We start from the raw sequence: 19,895 nt of genomic DNA, 5'->3' as shown, positions 1-19,895 counted from the left end.
ACACACACACACACACACACACACCCCCACACACACACACACACACACACACACACACACAGCTGCGTCCTCCTCTGCAGGGTGTGAGCAACGTCTTCGCCGCCTCATAAAGCCGTCGTAAAATCTTCACGTGGGCCATGAGCGGTGTGAGTTTGTTTATGTGGTTGGATGCGTGTGTGTGTGTCTGTGGAACAACACTCAGATGGTCAGCGCACATGAAAGAGAGAAAGGCATCATTAAGCCGTGTGTGAGAATGTGTGTGTGTGTGTGTGTGTGTGAGAATGCACGCACTAAGGAGAATGCAGAACACGTTGGTGAGGCGCTTGTCTCTAAAACTTTACCAATGTTCCCAAATAGACTCGTGGGAGAAGAGAGGCTGAGACGTTTCGGGAAAACCTCCTCTTGGAAATGGACGGATCCAAGTAAATCAAATGGAACAGTCCAAGATTCCAATTGTTTACTTCCAAATACCAGCAAAGCATTCGGGAATGAGGCGTCCCGACCGCGCCCGACACGTTTACCAACACGGTCACTTCACGGTTAACGGCGCCAAAGCCTAACGCAAAGATAAAAAAAGTGAGTCTACGTGAAGAGAATTCAGAGATTGTAGCTAAGGTCGCGTAACGGACGAGGCCGAAGCTTTTGGGTGCCTTGCTGCCCCCTGCTGGTTCGAGCCAGGATTGCATCGTCTCATCAGGAATGTTGGGTTTCAGGTTTTTCCTTGTTCTCTGCTCTATTTTACAAGCAGAACAGAGCAGGAATGTTATAATATTCCACTCTATAAAACCTAAACCATATTCCTTGTAAAATGTTCTGCTTTGATTCTTTTTTTCTTCTTTGGTTAAATGCCCTCCGTCCATCTGCAGTCTGTCTGAGCGGTCAACAGCTTTGGAGTTCATTTGGAGCCATGATGACACGTGGCAGTTTGGTAGGGATGAACCCCCCTCCCCCTTCGTTAATATACAAAATCCTATGGCTGCAACACTAAAATGGAGACATATCCGTGTGTGTGTGTGTGTGTGTGTGTGTGAGGGCCTGGGCTGTAGTATATTTGGAAGGGCGCAGAGATGCCAGGCAGTGCCCGTTAAAGGCTCTAATGTGGCGGTGGTTTCATGGTGGCTGGCGCAGATCAGCAGGAAGAGGGTAAAAGAGAGGGATGCTATAAAAAAAGAACGACCGGGTGGGGGTGGCGGGGGGGGGGGGGGGGGGGGGTCTCGGAGAGAGGGAGAGAGAGAGGGAGAGAGAGAGAGAGAGAGAGAGAGAGAGAGAGAGAGAGGGCTTCAGTTACAGGGGCACACCACAGGCATCAGATGTAGGAGGATATTTTGATTCTCTCTCACTCTCTCTCTCTGTCCTTACTTCATCTCTCTCTCCCTCTCTCCCTTTCTCTCTGGGTGAACAAGCCCATTCGCCGTGTGGTCCCGGGGCGATCAGAGTGGACCCTGCCCTCCTCCCCTCGCTTTCATCCTGTCTTTTCTTTTCTCTTTTTACCATGGAGAGAGAGGCAGAGAGAAAGAGAGAGAGACAGAGAGAGGGAGAGAGAGAGAGATGGAGAGGTGAGTGGGGGGCAATCAAAACAGCCAATACTTCCCCCCCTAAACTCATCTTTTATTAATCAGACCTCAGCGGCTCGTCAGGGGGGGAGAGAGTGACGCACACGGAGATGTGAGTGTGCACTTTTTCTCAAAATGAGCCTAGCAAACACACACACTCTCACACACACACGTTGGGCTGACCGCTGACAAATGCCTCGGGGTGTTTCATATTTCCTCCACTGCAAAACAGAGCCGTCGCCAAAACGCCAGGGCGCTCGCTTTGTGCCTGAGTGTGTGTCAAAGAGAACGAGAAGGAGAGCGAACCGGCTGCATCACACACTCCTCCTCTCTGTCATTCATAAAGCCTCCCTCCCTCCCTCCCTCGCTCGCTCGCTCCTCTCCTCTCCTTCCTGTCTCTCTCTCTCTTCCACAAACACACACACACATACACACTCGCTGGCGGATATTCTGGGTGGTGTTATTCCAGGTGTGGAGTCGTTGAGGTCTCCATGCTGTGACCCTGTTATCCTGGGAAGAGGGAGAGTATTAGAGGCATGCCGGGAGAGGAAGAGACTCTCGATCAAAAACACATTTTGCCCCGAGGCTGTATCACCGCAGCTATACAGCTACATATACATACACACACACACACACACACACACACACACACACAACCACACGCACACACACAGATGTTTTCACAAACGTCTGTGAGAAAGACACGCTGATGGACATTGTCAATCTTCAAATCGGTAAAAAAAGGCTTCAACTCTTCTGCGGATCTGAAGTCCGTCACATGAAACCCAGCAGGGGGCCGACCTGATGGGATCCACGCCGTCACTCTGACACTTTAATAGCTACGCCGCTTCAACAGGCATGAGTGCGTCGTTATGTGTTATGATCGGGCCTCCGAGGAGTTCACTGACGGACTTAAATCCTCCATTGATCCACGTCGCAGTAGGTCTGTGCCGGCCTCTGATTGGACCCTTATGGATCCAGCAGCACTGAGGCAGAAGTGACTGTACGCACGTCACGATGAACCCTTAAACACATCTCCTTGATTCCCAAACAGAGCGGCGTTACGCTATAATGACGGCGACGCCCTGTAAAATCAATTTTCTCGCTGGGTTCCATTTTTCCTCCCAACGCCCTGCGAGTAGATCTGCACTACTTTCTCTCAGCTATCCTTCACAACAGGGGAAGTCCATGTATTTGATGGTGGATTACATTAGTTTCAAGGTCAAAGGTCATAGGGAAACACTTTCGGAGGCGACGGTGAACATAATAGCATCTAACTAAACGACTAGATCCATGTAGACGAGCTGAAAATCATGAAAGTTTGTATGATCGTCACAAAAATCTGACCTTTGACGAATGATGTGGAGTTTCATATCGTACAAACAAAGATATTTTGTGAGTGTGTGTGAGTGTGTGTGTGTGTACATGTATACATTTAGATTTGTTCATTTCTCTCCAAACTGTCTTTACCACCAATTAAATCTCTGTACAGCTTAAAAAATAGAAATTGGCGCCGAAAAATGCGGAACCCTTTTTTCGGAGAGCGAGGTCATAAAATCTAGCGTATGTACGTTTTGCGCAAAACGTTCGGGCAAACGTTCCTTAAATAGAGCAGTGCTAAATGCTAGTTAGCACGGGGCTGGATGAAGGACACAGTCGAGGGGGGGCGACACACACACACACACACACACAAAGGCGTACCGGACGCTTTCCTCCGCCAAGTGCTCGAAACCTTTAACGACTGGGCTCTTTGATTAAAAACGGCTAAACGGTTCCAGTCGAGCCAGAGAAAGAGAAGGAAAGAGAGAGGAATGAAGGAAAGGCAACATCTGAGGGATGAAAATAAGCGTTGTTCTCTGCTTTTAAGAGGCACGTGTGCTGGGTTGGCCCCAAACGTTTACGTTACGAGCTGCAGATGTTTGTATGGCTTTTTATGATTGTTGTTATTTTCAAATTGTGGCGTTTCCGTGATGAGCCTTTCACTCGTTAAGGGTGTGTGTGTGTGTGTGTGTGACCAACATAGTGAGTGGCATCCAAAGAAACATCTGGAGTGCTTGAGCTTAATTAACCATCGTTCTAATCTGTGCGCTTTTTAGCAGCTCATTAAGCAGGAAACCGTGGAGGTGATTACACACGGTGACACACCCACACACACACACACACACACACACTCACACACTCCTGCCTCCTACACAGGCACACAAATCTGTATTTACCCCTCCCGTGGTTCCACAGGTTGTGAAAGGAGGAAACATCTTCACCTCTTCTTCGCTGGATGACAAAGCCGTGTTCTCTCCTCGTCCTCTTCCCTTCTTTCCTCCTTCCTCTCCTCCTCTCCTCCTGCATGATCGTCGGCCTTTGAAGAGAGAAAGAGGCCGTGAGGTAATTGTATTGGTTTTCCTCGTTGCAGTATAACAGCAACACGTCATTACATTTAGCAACTCGCCAATTTCAAGCAGCTGTCCAACCAGCAGGTGATCCTTCTATCAATCCCCCTGATACGACGGCGCCGGGGGAAACGGCCATGAAACATTCCGACTTATTTGGCAGCAAGGCGAGTTTTCCGACACAGCGAGGAGGCAGATCCCGTTTTACGCTCTCCTCCCAACGGGCCAGCGAATAAGTTGCTCACTTCCGCGAAAATTAGGGCTCAGACTTCATTAATAGCGCTCGAGTGTGTGTGTGTGTGTGTGTCACCTGCTGACTCGTGATGAAGATGAGTGGAACCAGGCGTGCTCGACCTTCAGTGGCCCCATACACATTCAAAGCAAATGACGATGAAATACACAAAGCTGCTTACGAGGGATTTCTTACGATCCGGCCAGACGTTGCTTTTTAACGACGGATGACAGTTTGCTCAAACGCCACAACAACTGATGATGTCATCATCCTCTGAATTAGGAGGCCGTTTTATGGAGGCTTTGTTTCCTGCGAGTGATAAATCCATTTCTTAACCGCAACTTATAACTAACAGCCAAACAGGCAGAAACGTTTAGGCCGGACTGTTAGCAGGTCTTTGCTCATTTCTTCTGTCGATGTGTCTAAAATATCAAAGTCACTATAAACAGAAAGAAAATGAGCAAAAACAGATGATTAAGGGGACTGCCGGGTTACCAGGAAATACTACAGACTGTCCACTAGGCGGTGCTGTCGTATTGTAGCAAACGGGAAGAGATAGGAAGGGGGATTGTTTTACCGTCCTTCCCCAGAGAAAGTGCCTCCCTGCAGAAATCCCTACTCACATCACGAGTTCATTTCCAAATATTTGTGCGAAGGATTTAAAAAGTGAAAGATGTTTCGCTTAAACTACCCAAACTCCCTGTGAACTAAGCGCAAAGTTTTCTTTTCTAACATTTCATTATGTCACTGAGCCTCTTTTATCCATCTGTTTATTAGTTCTAGTGAATATTTGCTCAGTGGAAACACCATATTTTCTTTTAACCAATACCTTTTGGCTTCTAGAGCAAAAAGATTCATAGGCAATCTACGTGACACGGCCGTCCTCAGATGTACGGGACGAAACGGATTTCAGTTTGATCTCATCAAAATGATGATGTGTCAGGCGACGTAATGACAGGCAACAGCCGGGACAGCTCAGCAATGCACTTTTGATCAGTGGATACGAGCATGAACCCAACACCACTACAGCAGTTTCAGGTTTGAACGCAGATGCACAGAGCTTGAGTCATTGTGTGTGTGTGTGTGTATACGTGTGTGTGTGATTGTGTAAGGGAGAACGAAATGCAAGTCATTACATCCAGAGCAGAACTCAAATAACATCCTAGGTGCACAGAGGCCTGAGTAAACGCCGTCACGACTAGAACTGGCTTGTAAAAAAAAAGAAGAAGAAAATCAATAAATGTCATAGATCCATCAATTTCTATCAAGCGTGTGAGTAAATACCGCGTTTTCAATGGAAGGTTAACTTTATGGAAGGGACCAGGGGTCACTTCACTTGGATGACAAGAGACTCGGGTCCAGAATCAGCAGGATGTGCTCACAGGGGCCCCGGCCGTTTGCTTTTCAGTTCTGGCACAACTGCAGATAGGAATGGAGTTCAAGTTATGAGTTTCCAAATGGACCCACGCAGGGTTCTGGCAGCGCTTGTGCGGGGTTAAGACTCCCAGGACGGGCTGCACGGGTGAGGGGAGCCGCTGGATCCGGACGGCGACTGAAACTTCTGCTGACAAAGGACATTTCTCCCTAAATTTATCACCACCTCCTACCTTTTGTCTCAGTGTGCGTGTGTGTGTTCAAATGTAATGGACAGACTCTCTTGAAACTCTGTGGAAAGGTGGTGTCTGGGCCGAGGAACATATCAGAGGATTTTGAGATGGAGCTAATCATAGATCACATTGTTTTAGACCATAGACAACCATTCACACTGCCGTCTTAACGTCTAATCTTCATATAGGAGCTCTATGTATCAGGCATAGCTGAGATGGAGCTGATTCACTAAAGTACAAACAGTTGAGCCATTAAACTAATAAAGAGAAGGATGTCATTCAGATTATATATGTCAATGTACAAAGAAACACAGTTTGGGGGAGAAATGTTCGACCTTGGTGGAGGTTTGGCTCTCTGATTGAGTCTTCTATGACAATATTATGAAACCACATGACATGTATGTATAAAGGTAGAACTGCTCAAGCCCCTTAAAGCCAGTGCTGTATTTAAGTCTTTCTCTCTCACACACACTCTCTCTGCCACTTCCGCCATAAAAAGCCTGGCAGTGATCCACGTGCCCATTAGCACGCGCTAAATAACTGTTAACAATGTATTGCCCAGACTGCCCTGCTCCAGCGCTTCAAAGCTCGGCGGTAATTACGTCAAACGTTTTAATAAATACTTATAATCATAAACAGCCCGTTGAGCTTACGGTGCTGCGCGTGAAACTCTTAAACGCGCTGTGATTGGCTGAATTGTGTTTAAATCAGAGGTACAAAAAATACGAACAAACGCACACCTGCGACTATCAAAACAATGACGTCACGAAATAGAACCTATTGTTATACGATTACATTAAGATTATTAATATTAGCCTTAATTGCTTTAATTTTGAGTCGAATGTATTTATTATTATAAGACATTTAATTCTTATATTTGTTACAAAAATAAATTTGCCATTTTCAGGAGCTTAAAAAAATACGTTTGATATTACTAAATAACAAATCAAATAAACAGTCCAAGCCATTGAAAGTGCAGCAGTAAAACGCAGGATAATATTATGCGCTATTTCAGATTATATGAGGAAAATATGTGAGGAAAAACACGCCAACGATCAAGTCAAATGTGTAACAGGATCTGAGGTGGAAACACTGAAGATAAATACACAGTGAGGCCGAGGATTGTTCCAGATTCACACAAGAACGCTGCATGACGTCACAGGGATGTTTAAAGAAAAGATCCTATAGAAAGAAGCGAAGGAACGGAAACGGCCTTTAGTTTATTTGAATGGAGCCTGAAGAGCGTCTGCAGAGGAAAGAAGAGGCCAGCAGATTAACACGCTGTGTGACAGAAGGAAGGAAGGGAAGAAAGAAAGAAAGAAAGAAAGAAAGAAAGAAAGAAAGAAAGAAAGAAAGAAAAATACAGGCGATAGGATTATTCTACATGTTCCTTCCTTGAAATTAGCTAATATATAAATAAAGATTATACGTCAATTTTGTCAAGACATGACAGATCATCTTTGTATGTTTGAGCCAACGGCAGATGGCAGTGAACCATCACACCTGATCACCGTTACAAACTACACTGAGGTCACCCAGCACTGATCACACTGAGTGGAATCACGGGATTAGCTCTAATCACAGTCTGGGTTATTCTGAGGCAGGAACCATTTATGTAAACTGTCGAAATTAATATTTCTAATTAACAATACAACTACAGCATGCTAAATTAATTCTATCTTAAACTACAGCAATCAATCACAAATAGGAAACATGATAACAATACATACAATGATATGGACAAATGTCTAATTGAATATAATATTTTATCATTATTCTTTATAAAACAATATAAATAATAATAATAATAAATGTTCCAAAATGAATGTTGTTTTTTTTATTCTATTGACATAAAGGTTTTACAATCCTGTGCATTATTTAATTTTTATGTTGTTTCATTAAAAACATCTAGATTAAATCGAGAGAAAAGTGAACGAAATTCCAGATTATTTAGTTTAGTCATTAATAATAAAAATATTATATTTGAAATTGTTATGGAGGATCATTAATATTCATCTTACAAACATTTTTCTATTATTTACAGTAAATAACATGAAATTATGAGCAGGATGATTAGAGGCCTGAGACTTTTAAACGCTAAATATAAACATTTAGTGCGATTAAAAACATGTTTGCGTTGTTATTAAGAGCTCTTCTTTATTTGACTCGATCATTTCCAGGAGGCGTAAATCTGTTCCGTTACCTCGCGTGTCCATTTTTAATGCCCACAGACGGTGATAATGCACGCGCACATCCCACTGAATCCACAATGACGTCATGTTGTTTGTTTAGCCAATTAACAACGAAGCGGAGGAAACACAAAAGTGGATCGAATAAAACACATTTTCCAATTATACAAACTTAACACATTAGCATAATTACGCAGCGCGCGCAGGGACACGTGGAGTGACACACGCACGCGCGCACGCACACGTGTTTATTTATAGTTGCAGGTTCTCCTCCTCCATATGTTGGAGCGCACGCGCATCCCACACGGACACGCATTCCCCGCATGGGCGCGCGAGGCCTTGACAGTGTGAAAGACGATTTGCAGGCTCGTGTTTTTAAAACCCGTAAACCCCCATCAGGATCGATATGTGGGCCAATTGGTTTTTAGTAAATCCATGAAGCCTTTTGAAAATCGTTTCCCCTTTAAACTAACAACAATCAAAGAAAGCAAAAGTGATGAAAGTTAACTTCTACAATCTAATATATCAAAGGCCCAGTGTTTGTTGATAGTGCTGATTCAGCTCATTTATGTTTCTTGTGGCCATGTGGAGTTATGGGATGTTTCCAACAATGCAGTTTAGAAATTTCTGCCACAATGTCAACAAAGCTGAACATTATCACAAAGCGTATATAAGATCTATAAGTGTCTCAGATCAACACCGCTAGATTCTGAAGCAATCCTGCACTGAAACAAATCTGAGTGTGAAAGATCGCTACGAAAACTCATCTTACTGTAAATATCTGCTATGTAATGAGTAAAATAAAACGGTGGCGTTGCTGTTTGGACATCTGTGGTTTGTGGATTCTATGGGACATAAACTGAGCTGGATGACAAGGTAACCTCACATTACACACACACACACACACTGACCATATGCTATTGTAGTCTACAGCTCAAATACAGTCTGAGCGTCACACTCCTGATTCTTGTGGGTCATTAAGAGAAGCTAAATTGGGATTTAGAGAGTAGAGAGCTGTGGAGAGATGCCAAAATAAATGGATATAGGATCATCAACAGTCCTATAGGAGCTGTGTGTGTGTGTGTGTGTGTGTGTGTGTGTGTGTGTGTGTATGTGTGTGTGTGTGCGTGCTCGCGTGTGTGACCTCTGCTCTCGCTGGTCTGGACTGAGGAGCTGCACTCTGGATTTAATGGTCGAACTTCAAGTAAATACTTAACTTCTCTTAATGTGAAATTTAAAACAAAACAAAACTGCAAAGTCAACGGAGTGCGTGAAATAAATGAAAAATACATCAATAAACATCTTCATATTTGCAGTCCAGATTGAAGTGATTCATAAGCTACATCGACCATATTTGAATTGAATGAATGCACTTCACTTAATGCTGCTTCATCACTGTGAGCCCTCAGCAGTAATCAGTGAGCACCTTCCTCTTTGCTCCTCTTCCTCTCTCTCTGTGTTAAATACTGCTGTACTGATTGCTCACTTTTCCGCCTATTTGGCACCGTGAAATGTGAAGCTTGTCAACCTCAGACGTGAGTGATGGCTGAAGCGTACTGAGGGTGCGTGGGTGTCACCTTCAGGGCGACGTGATGGGGGCCACAGGTGGCACCGGGCAGGCAGGAGGCACTAATGGGCAGATATGCAGAACATGTAGGGCCGCGGTGTGAAAATGCGAGCAATGCTGCGCAGAGAGAGAGAGAGAGAGAGAGAGAGAGAGAGAGAGAGAGAGAGAGAGAGAGAGAGAGAGAGAGACGTGATTCATTCAGCAGCTCCACTCTGACCACATAAGGGCGGCACGGGCGGCCCCCGCGGCGGGCGGGACCGCGGGGCAGTTCCGGGGGGCTGTGGGGGCTCATGATTGGTCGCTGTGCGTTGTGACTGACAGCTCCGTTTCTCCGGCTCTCCACTCTCAGCTCCGGTTGTTGACACTCTCCAAAAGTCCGCACGGCGCTCACGGATAACGGAGGCGTGATTCTTGCCAGTCCTGCTCCACTGATCCTCCCCGCTGTCCGGTTCAGGGGCAGCGAACCCGTCCACAGCAGACACACGCTCACTTTGGGATTTCGAAACTTTTCCTGCTCTTGTGACGCCGTCTTCGCTCCACGCAAAAAGCAGAGAGAAATGGCAGAGAAGCGGCGCTCCCCGTGCGCGCTGAGTGTCAAGGCGCACGCTTTCTCGGTGGAGGCGCTGATCGGAGCGGAGAAACGGCGCAGGATGTCCGGAGAGGATGCGGCGTCCCCGGGCTACGAGGACGGGAGCGACGCGTCTGACCTCGCCGGGAGCCCCGGGCCGAGGGCCGAGAGGGCGAATGGTAGCGAGGCGGAATGTGCGAGCGACGGATCCCGTAAGTAAACACAAAAAAAGCGAGAAGAAGAAGAATGCAAGTGCGCCATTTCTCTCAAAAGTGTTGCGTTATTATTATTAGTGGGCTCGGTGCTAATATTACTAAAATAAAATGCAGTAATTCAACCCACAGTCTTCATGTTTGTTTACGCAGCATTTTAGTGCTAAATAATTTAATCTTCCAGTTTAATAAGTCACACACACAGCAGGATTTAAATCTGTTTCCAGTGACATTTGCCCTCATTAATACCGGCGCAGTCCCGGGACTCAGACCCGGTGTGTGTGTGTGAGTGTGTGTGTGATGTCATACCAGCCGCGGCGCAGTAAATATCACCGTGATATGATCGTGACTAACGCGAGGCGCTTTACGAGATGAGCCGCGACCATAAACGCTCCAATTAAGTCCGCGGCCCGGACGCGCCCGGACCGGCTCACGTTCACCGTGTCGCCGCCTCTCCGTGCCGCTCTGTGGCCGGTTCGAGCCCCGCTCAGTGCCTGTAAATTCCCACCGCTTACAGCCGAGACACATAAACGCCTGCTAACATTTAACACGTCTGCAATAATTCACCTGCGGGTTTAATTACAAGAGCATCACGGGGGGGAAAAAGAAGCGTTTAGGGTTTAATTCTCACTGTAGTTTGTTTACTTCACCGAGTGTCACTTTTATTTCATTACACTGCATATACGGAATTACAGACTATGAAACTGAATACATATTACCATAGCAACTTCAATTAGAGCAATAATCAACAAGCCTTATTTTACCCGGATCAGTGTTGCTGCTTCCGAAATTAAACTCTTAGTTCGAAGTTATTTTATCTGCTCTGTATTTGGGCCTTAGCCTTAATTATTGACTCCTAAATGATGTTTGCGTCCCTTCGACATGTTGGGATCGATGTATTGGTGGAATTGTTTCATTAATGGAGGAGTCCGGGTATGAATCTAAATGGTTTGGTGTGTTTGTTTATTTGGTTCCGTCTCAGCAGAGAGTGAGGACGCGCTGTTGGAGAGCCCGCAGCCGGCGGCTCCGTGCGCTGCAGCGCCGGTGACCGGGACTGGAGACGAGACTCGTGTGGACCTGCAGGGCTCGGACCTGTGGAAACGGTTTCACGAGATAGGCACGGAGATGATCATCACCAAGGCCGGACGGTAAGAAGAAGAAGAAGAAGAAGAAGAAGAAGAGTAGATGTGACGACAAGAGGAGAAATCAAGAAAATAGGAGTGGAATTAGCAAATATAAATGAGTAGAAAAAGTCAGATTTCAGATTTAAAATGATTACAGTGAGTCAGAAGGAAAGATTAGAGTTATTAGGAGGTATTAATATGATTACTGGCCTGCTGAGTTGCTCGATGCAGATGATTTATTCGCTTCTCCTGACAGGCGGATGTTTCCCGCTATGCGTGTGAAGATCTCGGGCTTGGACCCGCATCAGCAGTATTACATCGCTATGGATATAATCCCCGTGGATAACAAACGATACAGGTGAGAGTCCAACACACAAACACACACATCAGACAAGGTCAAATCCTCATATCCTGCTTCCTTCATTCTAAGGCCTTAAATCAACCTGAATGGTGATGTAGAGAGTTAAAGTGAGATCACAGGAGATAAACACTCTGCTGAGCTGCTCACGTTACTGCGCTGCAGATTTCTTCATTTAGATTGTAACCGGGACAAACCGGGGAGAGTCCCGGTTGTGTAATTCCTGCTTTTTTGCCCACAAATGGCGCTTGGCAGTGACGATGGTTCACGGTGGTTTTGTGTCCCTTCTGGAATAAATAAGCCTTTTGGACGCGTGACCTCACCGCAGAGGGTCAAACCGACAAATGTTAACAATGCAGGACAAACACACACAATCTGCAACGAGGCTATAAAGTCTATAAAACCAACTTAGCTACACTGAGGCACGATGTAGAGACGGTGGCCAAATACATGTGAACACATTATTTGTGTGTGTGTGTGTGTGTAATATACCTGCAGGCCAGCGCTTCGTGCACATCTGCAGTTTGCTTATTTTGATTCGAACCAAACGCTTAACAGCAGGTGATCTGACAGAGCGCCTGCATACATTGAAATAAATGTAATGTATTAATGAGACTATAGGGAATAAAAAAGAGAAAACGGTATAAAAATCCAGCTCAGAAGATGTTTCAGTCAATTTCTTGGGTTTACTCATTAAAATGTTCTTATTCACATGTGGTCCAATAATCTATCAGTAGGTCAGAAAGCCAATCAGAATAAGAGTTAAACATTAAAACATTTAGAGTTTTTATATTTTTTTGTCAGTATTTTTTTATTTTGTATTTTTTGTAAATAGAAGCTATTTATTGAAATGAATAATTTGATATATGGTTTGTTAATATAGCATGAGGGTCATTGATGATTCTTTATTATAATTTGGTAAAGGGGCGAATTTTTATGTCTCAGGCCAAAAATCTGGTTCTGTGAAGTGACAGAATATAAACAGTAAGGGTTAATAATAAATATTGTCAGTTATAAAACAGTCGTGAAAAAAAACGTTGATGTTTGGTTCATGTGTTCATATCATTTAAAGCTAAATGTCTAGCAGGGCCGGCCCCAGCATTTTAGTGGGGTTTGAAGTTTCCCCTTAACCCTCCTCACAATGGATTTCAATAAGGAAATAAATTTTCTATTTAACTGAACGCAATAAAAAACCCACATGATTATATATTTGAATTGAAATGGCAAAATTGTGAAAATGATTACAAACAAATGAATCTACTACAGTTAAGACCAAATAGTTAAATAAAGTGTTTTCTACTAAGGCATATGTTTTACATTACACTGTTTGCAGCCTCAACCCTTGATGCTGATTATTGCAAAATTGCAGATAATCTTAAGCAATAAATTTAAAATTGTTAAACCTACAGATCCATGCCTGAATATACAAAACAAGATTAAGAAGTTGAATAATTTTGAGTAAAACAATTAAAGGGTTTTGAAAACTAAACAGAAAAGTGATTTTTAAATGACTATATGTCTTAGCAGCTTGCTCCTTAACGTCTTAGGCCCCTCACCAACTTGTGTGTTTATGTGTGTGTGTGTGTGTAGGTACGTGTACCACAGCTCCAAGTGGATGGTAGCGGGGAACGCAGACTCCCCCGTCCCACCCAGGGTGTACATCCACCCTGACTCCCCGGCCTCTGGAGAGACGTGGATGCGTCAGGTCGTGAGCTTCGACAAACTCAAACTGACCAACAACGAGCTGGATGACCAGGGACACGTAAGGACCACAGCTGAGGTTCTATCACCATAATAAGTCTACAGTCGCCTCATTGTTGCCCCTTAAATGCCATTTTCATCTCAATTGGCGTCACTATAATAATAATTTCTGGAGTTTATAGCTTTCAATCTGTGAAAATCTTTCTCAGCCTTATTTAAAAATCAACTGAAAAGACAATAAAAGTCAACATCTGGAAAGAAAATCACGTTTTTATGGTGCATTTTTAAATGATTAGACAAATGCTTGAAAAGAATAGAACTCATAAATAGTTCTGCTGCTGAAGAATATTGGAACGGTTGAAGCATAAATTGCTATTTTATTACAGGCAGAAATGTAAAGTTCCCCCTTAAATTGACTGTTCTGATGTCTTTGTGCATATGTGTGTGTCTGCACATGTGCATGGTCATCATCCAACATAAGTTTTATGGTCCTGGATAAAATGTGACTATGTTGCCGTGTAGTTTGTGCCTCAATCGTCTATTTTCCGGCTCTCGCTCAGATCATTCTGCATTCCATGCATAAGTATCAGCCGCGGGTGCACGTCATCAGAAAGGAGTGTGGAGAGGAGTTATCCCCGGTGAGGGCCGTGCCTACGGGGGACGGCACACGCACCTTCTCCTTCCCCGAGACCGTGTTCACCACCGTCACAGCTTATCAGAACCAACAGGTGAGCACACCGGACCTCCGCAAACACGCCAAACCAACACGTTTCAGCTTAAATCCAACTAAATGAAGTGTAAACATGCTCAAAAACAACAGCAAACCCAAGTTCCAGTGGGCAAAAAGCTCCAAAGCCCTCTTCTCTATATATCACTGCTTGTTTTGAAGACCTGTACTTACTGAACTATAACATCTCCCGCCACATTTGCAAGCATTTGAACCCCTGGATCATATAAAGTGAAGCATTTATGTCTTTCCTCTGCACCATAGACTGGAGGTGGATCTTTTTAAAGCACTTACGCCGTTTGAATTTGATATTTCGAGGGATTTAAGGTCACCAAATTTCAAAGGCAAAGTCCTTAATGAGCGGGAAACTATATATACATACGTACTGGGTTAGTCAGAACGAGCTTTTGAAGTCTGATGTCAGCGTAGTTTTCCGGCCACAGGGCACGACGGCTGATGTCAGAACACGATGGTGATGCCTATAAAAAGGCCCTCTGGATGCGGGTCACAGAGCCAGGGCCTCAGACGCCACCCACAGCCTGGGCCGGCCCGCACACACTCACCGCCATGTTTGCGTACATTCACGTGTTCAAACTCCATTCAGACAATTACAAAACACGTGAATATGAGAAGCTAATCGTCTTGGCTGGATGTTTCTGTGAATTTTTCGTTCCTATGTAAAGTTCTGGACATAATCCCCGCCTTTGTTTGCTGTCTTTCAGATCACGAGGCTTAAAATAGACAGAAACCCGTTCGCCAAAGGCTTCAGAGACTCTGGCAGGAACCGGTGAGTTCACGTTGGCCACGGGGATTTTCACATTATCTGGCGCATTAGGGCTAATGTGGGACGCATGGCTCCATTATATTCTGGCTTGCTTGTGGTTTCTGCCGCGGCTATTCCAGTGTTATTTTATTGGGAGCAAAGCTATGTATTTATTTATTTATTTTTCAAATGGAAAAAAAAAAGTGCAACGACCAGCCGTTAAAGCTTTGATGCAGGGTGGAAAGAGAGAGCAAACATTTGTGGCTTATTTCATTATGAATGCGTCGTATTAATCGGCGAAGCATTTTCTTTTTCAGCTTAAACGTGCTAACTTTAGAGGCACGTTAATGTCTGCAATTACAGAGTTACAGGCTCAGAACCTTCAGGCGGAAAAAAAAGAAACCAGCCCGGGCAGCAAACCCAAATGGGCCGTCAGATTCCAGGCGGCCTCGGGAACATAAACATCAACAGCAAAATAATAAAAGCCGAGAGCGTCCTGACGAAAATCTATATAAACACATTTACAAAGATATATAAACGCAGCGCTAAAACAACACCGCAGTAAAACTCCTGCAGTCTCCCAACAGTCGCTCCCCCGAGGCCCCACAGAAACCATTACAGAGGAGGAGGAAGAGGAGGAGGAGGAAGAAAGAGAGAGAACCTGCCAGAGAGAGGGAGGGAGGGAGGGAGGGAGAGAGAACCTGAGAAGGAGGGAGGTAGAGAACGAGAGAGAGAGAGAGAGAGAGGGAGAGAGAGGTAAAGTGGATCAGCGAGGGTCCCTGACAGCCGACCCCATAAACGTTAAATGTAGGAAGGCCGAAAAAAACTCCCCTTAAATATTACAGGAAGAGTTAAGCAGTTTGCTAAATAAACTCCGGCTCTGATAGGCTGCCTCGCAGCACACACGACCTCGCCGGGCAGCTTGTCTAAATTATCGCCGTGGCTACAACCCGGCGGGGGGGAGGACTTTTATCCTCACGCTAACGAGGGCTAACAGAGCGCTCGCATTACGGCGTAGCAGCAAACCCCTCCGCCCCACCTATAAGCCAGGAGGGAGGCGCAGATTGGCGGGGGGAGGTATGGGGGGACGGGGGGAGGGGAGTGGGGGGCAGCCCCACCTCATAAATCCTCGCTTGCGGCTTCCTGCTCCCTCCGTCCTGATTCGCCCGTAAAAGTCGTGTGAAAGCAATTACCTCCAGAGCGCCCGCCTGGCAGCAGCCAATGGCGACGTGGCGTTTATGCCCCTCATTACCTGCAGTCTCCATGGAGATCTTGAGAGAGCGAGAGGGCCCCCGCACGGCAAACTAAGATGGCCGCCAGGTGGTTGGCGCGGCAAGGCATTCTGGGACAGGGCGGTGCTGCAGCTGCCTCCAAGGCCGACACTGTCCAACAGAGAAAGAGAGAGAGAGAGAGACAGAGAGAGAGACACACATCAGTCTCTAAGGTCTTAATCATGATGGAGTTTAGACTTTAGTACTCATATCTGTGTTTGTGTTGACAGGATGGGTCTGGAGGCTCTGGTTGAGTCTTACGCGTTCTGGCGTCCGTCACTGAGGACTCTGACGTTTGAGGACATCCCTGGCATGGCTAAGCAAGGTAGGTCTGGCTTACACGCCTCCTCGCCGTAACGCAAACAAACGTACGAGGGTTTCACTTTGTTTTCTTGCGCTTGTTGCGTTTCTTCAGGAGTCCCGGGAGTTCATGGAGGAGTCGGAGGATCGTCTCACTTGCTGTCGTCCTCCCCGTGCTCCTCACCTTTCCAGGTTTGTCCTCTCAGCCCGCCCGACTACGCCTGCAGCCGACCTACGCACCCCCTCCATCGCTATAGCAACACCCCGGAGCCGTTCCCCCCGTCCAGGGCCCCGTCGGCGTACGACGGAGAAGGATTCTGCTCCCTGCCTCTCCCCTCCTCCCAGATCGGCTACCTGTCCAACCCATCCACGCAGGGTTACGCCGGGCTCCGCCTCCACTCGCCGCCCTACAGTCTGTACGGCTACACATTCCCTCCTTCGCCACGTCTCGCCGCCAGCCCGGAGAAAATGGCCGCTGCTGCCTCCGCCAATCATCAGAGCCACTTCCTTGGCTCCTCCCCCAGTGGGACTCTAACGGACAGTCTGGGGATGCTCAACGGAGGCCAGCAGGGGTTCTTGTTCGACTCCCGGACTTTAGGCCTGGCCGGTAGCCAGCCAGGGGGCGGGGCCTCACAGGTTACTGCTCACATGGGCTGAATTTGACGCTGGACCTCAGAGAGACAGAATGACACTCTGGAATGAGTACAGGATGCTTTTGGTGTAGAACTTTCTGGTAATTAATCAAACATGTGATGGCAACCGTCACGCAGAAGAGTGGACGGAAACGCAACGTCCTCCTGTTTCAGCCGTGTTCTCTGGGACACGCGACCCTGCTGTGGTCACTAAAGAGAGGAACCCAAACACTGTGAGACCGAGCTGGAACAGAACATGAAGCATACCCACACAGAACAGAACTGGACAGAACCTGGGCCGGCCCACACGCTCAATCAAGCACTTCAACCTCTGACAGCGTCTCTCGCCGAGCAGCGAGCGTTCCCTCCCTCAATGCGGATGGAATTGCTGAACAATGATTTAAAAGGATATATTGACTGATTCTTGTTTTGACTTTCACATGTGTCATAGTGTTGTCAAGGGAGACGCGTATGTAGAGTCCACGTAGGAACAACATGACATCATTAACGAATCCTCACCGGCAGCGCTTACACATCTGGACAAGCACAAACTGATAACAGTCAGTGGGAAAGTGGAAGGAGGGCGTCGTCCAGTCAAGTTAGCTAGCACAACAACTAGCTGTTAGCTAACCTTTGCAATTTCCACAGATTTTGCCTGGAAATAAACAATGAAGCGCTTCTACTCGTATCAGAAACGTTGGCAATGTCAGACCAGGTCGCCTCTTTTGTTGATAACGACCTTATGATGCATGATAAGTTGTTTTGTATCCTGTCGTCATGGCGCGGGGCAGTAAGGTGAGCGTGGTATAGCGGAGGAAGAGGAGGAAGGTAGTCGAAAGATTTTTGGTATCTGACCACAGAATATTGGAGCATTTGTATTTATTTTTTCTCAGCACTCTGTTGCATGGGCGTGATCTGCGCTCTTCATCACTCGTGAGGGGCCGTCGGGGTCCTGTTACATATTTTGACGTTACGACTTCCTGCCTGTGAGATTCTAACTAGCAGCTTTGGACGTGAAGCACCGAATCATGTCGGACTATGATTCCGCTTTACCATGTATACTTCACAGATCAAAGAAAAGGGACTAACTGATCTAGGTGCTCTACATCTGGACTCACAGATGCCTGCTGGGCCGTCTGTGTGTGAGACCGCACGCCACGACTCTGTATATAGAAAGGACGGGTGGGTGGGTATGTATGTATACATAAAGGGCTGCGTGACCCTTCGCACTTAAACAACCTGGACGCACCTGCTGTTTCTTCTTCTTCTTCTCTTTTGACCGGGTCAGGTGGGCCACAGACCAACAGACCCTGAACTTGACCCACAGAGCTTCTCTATAATAGCACACCTCCGACTTTAAACGCGTTCTTCTGTCGACCTTCTTGAGCCAAATAAAATATATCTATTCATGTCACGGTTGTTATTTATGTCAACGCATCTCACTGGTTTGAGACGAGGCGGTGTGTGTGTGTGTGTGTGTGTGTGTGTGTGTGTGTGTGTGTGTGTGTGTTGACTGTTGACAGATTTCTCACTACATTTAAAAGACCTCGAATACAAATGACATGTGTTTAATATAGCTGATGAGTGTGTCAAGCGTCTTTCTCCCCCTCTCTCGCTCACTCACAGACACACACACACAAATGAGCGTCCATATCCTCAGCATTGTGTAATGGCCTTGTAAACTAATACCAACAAGGTCCATTGGATTGAGGATTGGTCACACAAGGCCGGGTTGCGTGTTGAATGCAGTCATGTGGGCTGTGGATATCCATGTGGTGCGAGTGTGTGTGTGGCGACAGGTGGCAGAGATGTCAGCGAGTATATGACCTCACAGTATCAAAGTTCATTTAGACGGCAGAGATTTGACCCCCCAACACACACACGCACACACACACACACACTCATACTAGTGCAAAAAAGCTGTTCTCCCTCATTTTCTAACCTAATCGAACGCCTGAATCAGCAAAATATCTGCAGAATACACAAAGCAACACAAAATACAAACTACAGGCCCACACACATCACAAACCCTACAAACTATTTGGATTTGTCTTCAGATGACCAAATCTCTCTCTCCCTCTGATCTGCTCCTGTGCCACTCTGGGATTGGAGCACCTGACTTCACCTTCTTCCGAGTCTTCGTCCCTTTTCCCTAATCTCATCCCAACTCTTATAGATTTGCTCCCTGCTGTCACCTATTTCCTCCTCAGAGGCGCTTGAACACTGCCCCCACCCTCCCTCCCCCCTCAGTTGTCTCCTGTCACTCTGAAGGTGAGAGGCGCTGACGAGAGGAGCACATGTGAGGGGGGCGGGGGAGAGGAGAGCTTATTTTAGAACACAGGAATGATTGGCTTGTTGTTTCTGAGTGACAGGGGATGGGACCCCTGCCTGGAAGATCTGTGCCACACACACACACAGGCATATAAAAACACACACACACACAGCATGGACACACTGGACCACCACTTGCACAAGCACAGTTGTGGAATTTTTGATTGCAGTCCTCCATGGAAAGAGAAGGAAACGACAAAAACCTCAAATGTCAAAACAAAATGCTTCCAAGCTTCCAGAGCCTCTCAGGCACACACACACACACACACACACGCACACACTGCATGGTGTCAGCGGTGCGGTGATTCCCAGCCGAGGTGGGGACATTAACACTTGTGTGCGACCAGGTGCCGACGTGACAAATCTGTCACGC

The 19,895-nt window shown here is 46.2% G+C and overlaps 1 protein-coding gene across 1 annotated transcript; it reads left to right on the top strand.

The window, feature by feature from the left end:
- Nucleotides 1–9,823: 9,823 nt before the first annotated feature.
- On the top strand, nt 9,824–18,573 carry tbx18 (T-box transcription factor 18). The gene is made up of 8 exons (XM_076160112.1): nt 9,824–10,315; nt 11,298–11,463; nt 11,696–11,797; nt 13,388–13,559; nt 14,059–14,226; nt 14,948–15,012; nt 16,490–16,584; nt 16,675–18,573. Exons 1-8 carry the CDS (start codon nt 10,093–10,095, stop codon nt 17,214–17,216), a joined length of 1,533 nt encoding a protein of 510 aa, XP_076016227.1. The 5' UTR covers nt 9,824–10,092; the 3' UTR covers nt 17,217–18,573.
- Nucleotides 18,574–19,895: the final 1,322 nt, after the last annotated feature.

Source organism: Genypterus blacodes, unplaced genomic scaffold (genome assembly GCF_046128005.1).
Source record: "Genypterus blacodes isolate CSIRO-AG114 ecotype Tasmania unplaced genomic scaffold, CSIRO-AGI_Gbla_v1 ptg000104l_1, whole genome shotgun sequence".
Lineage (NCBI taxonomy): Eukaryota > Metazoa > Chordata > Actinopteri > Ophidiiformes > Ophidiidae > Genypterus > Genypterus blacodes.
The sequence above is the reverse complement of the archived record's forward strand: the minus strand, read 5'-3'. Positions and strand labels throughout refer to the sequence as shown.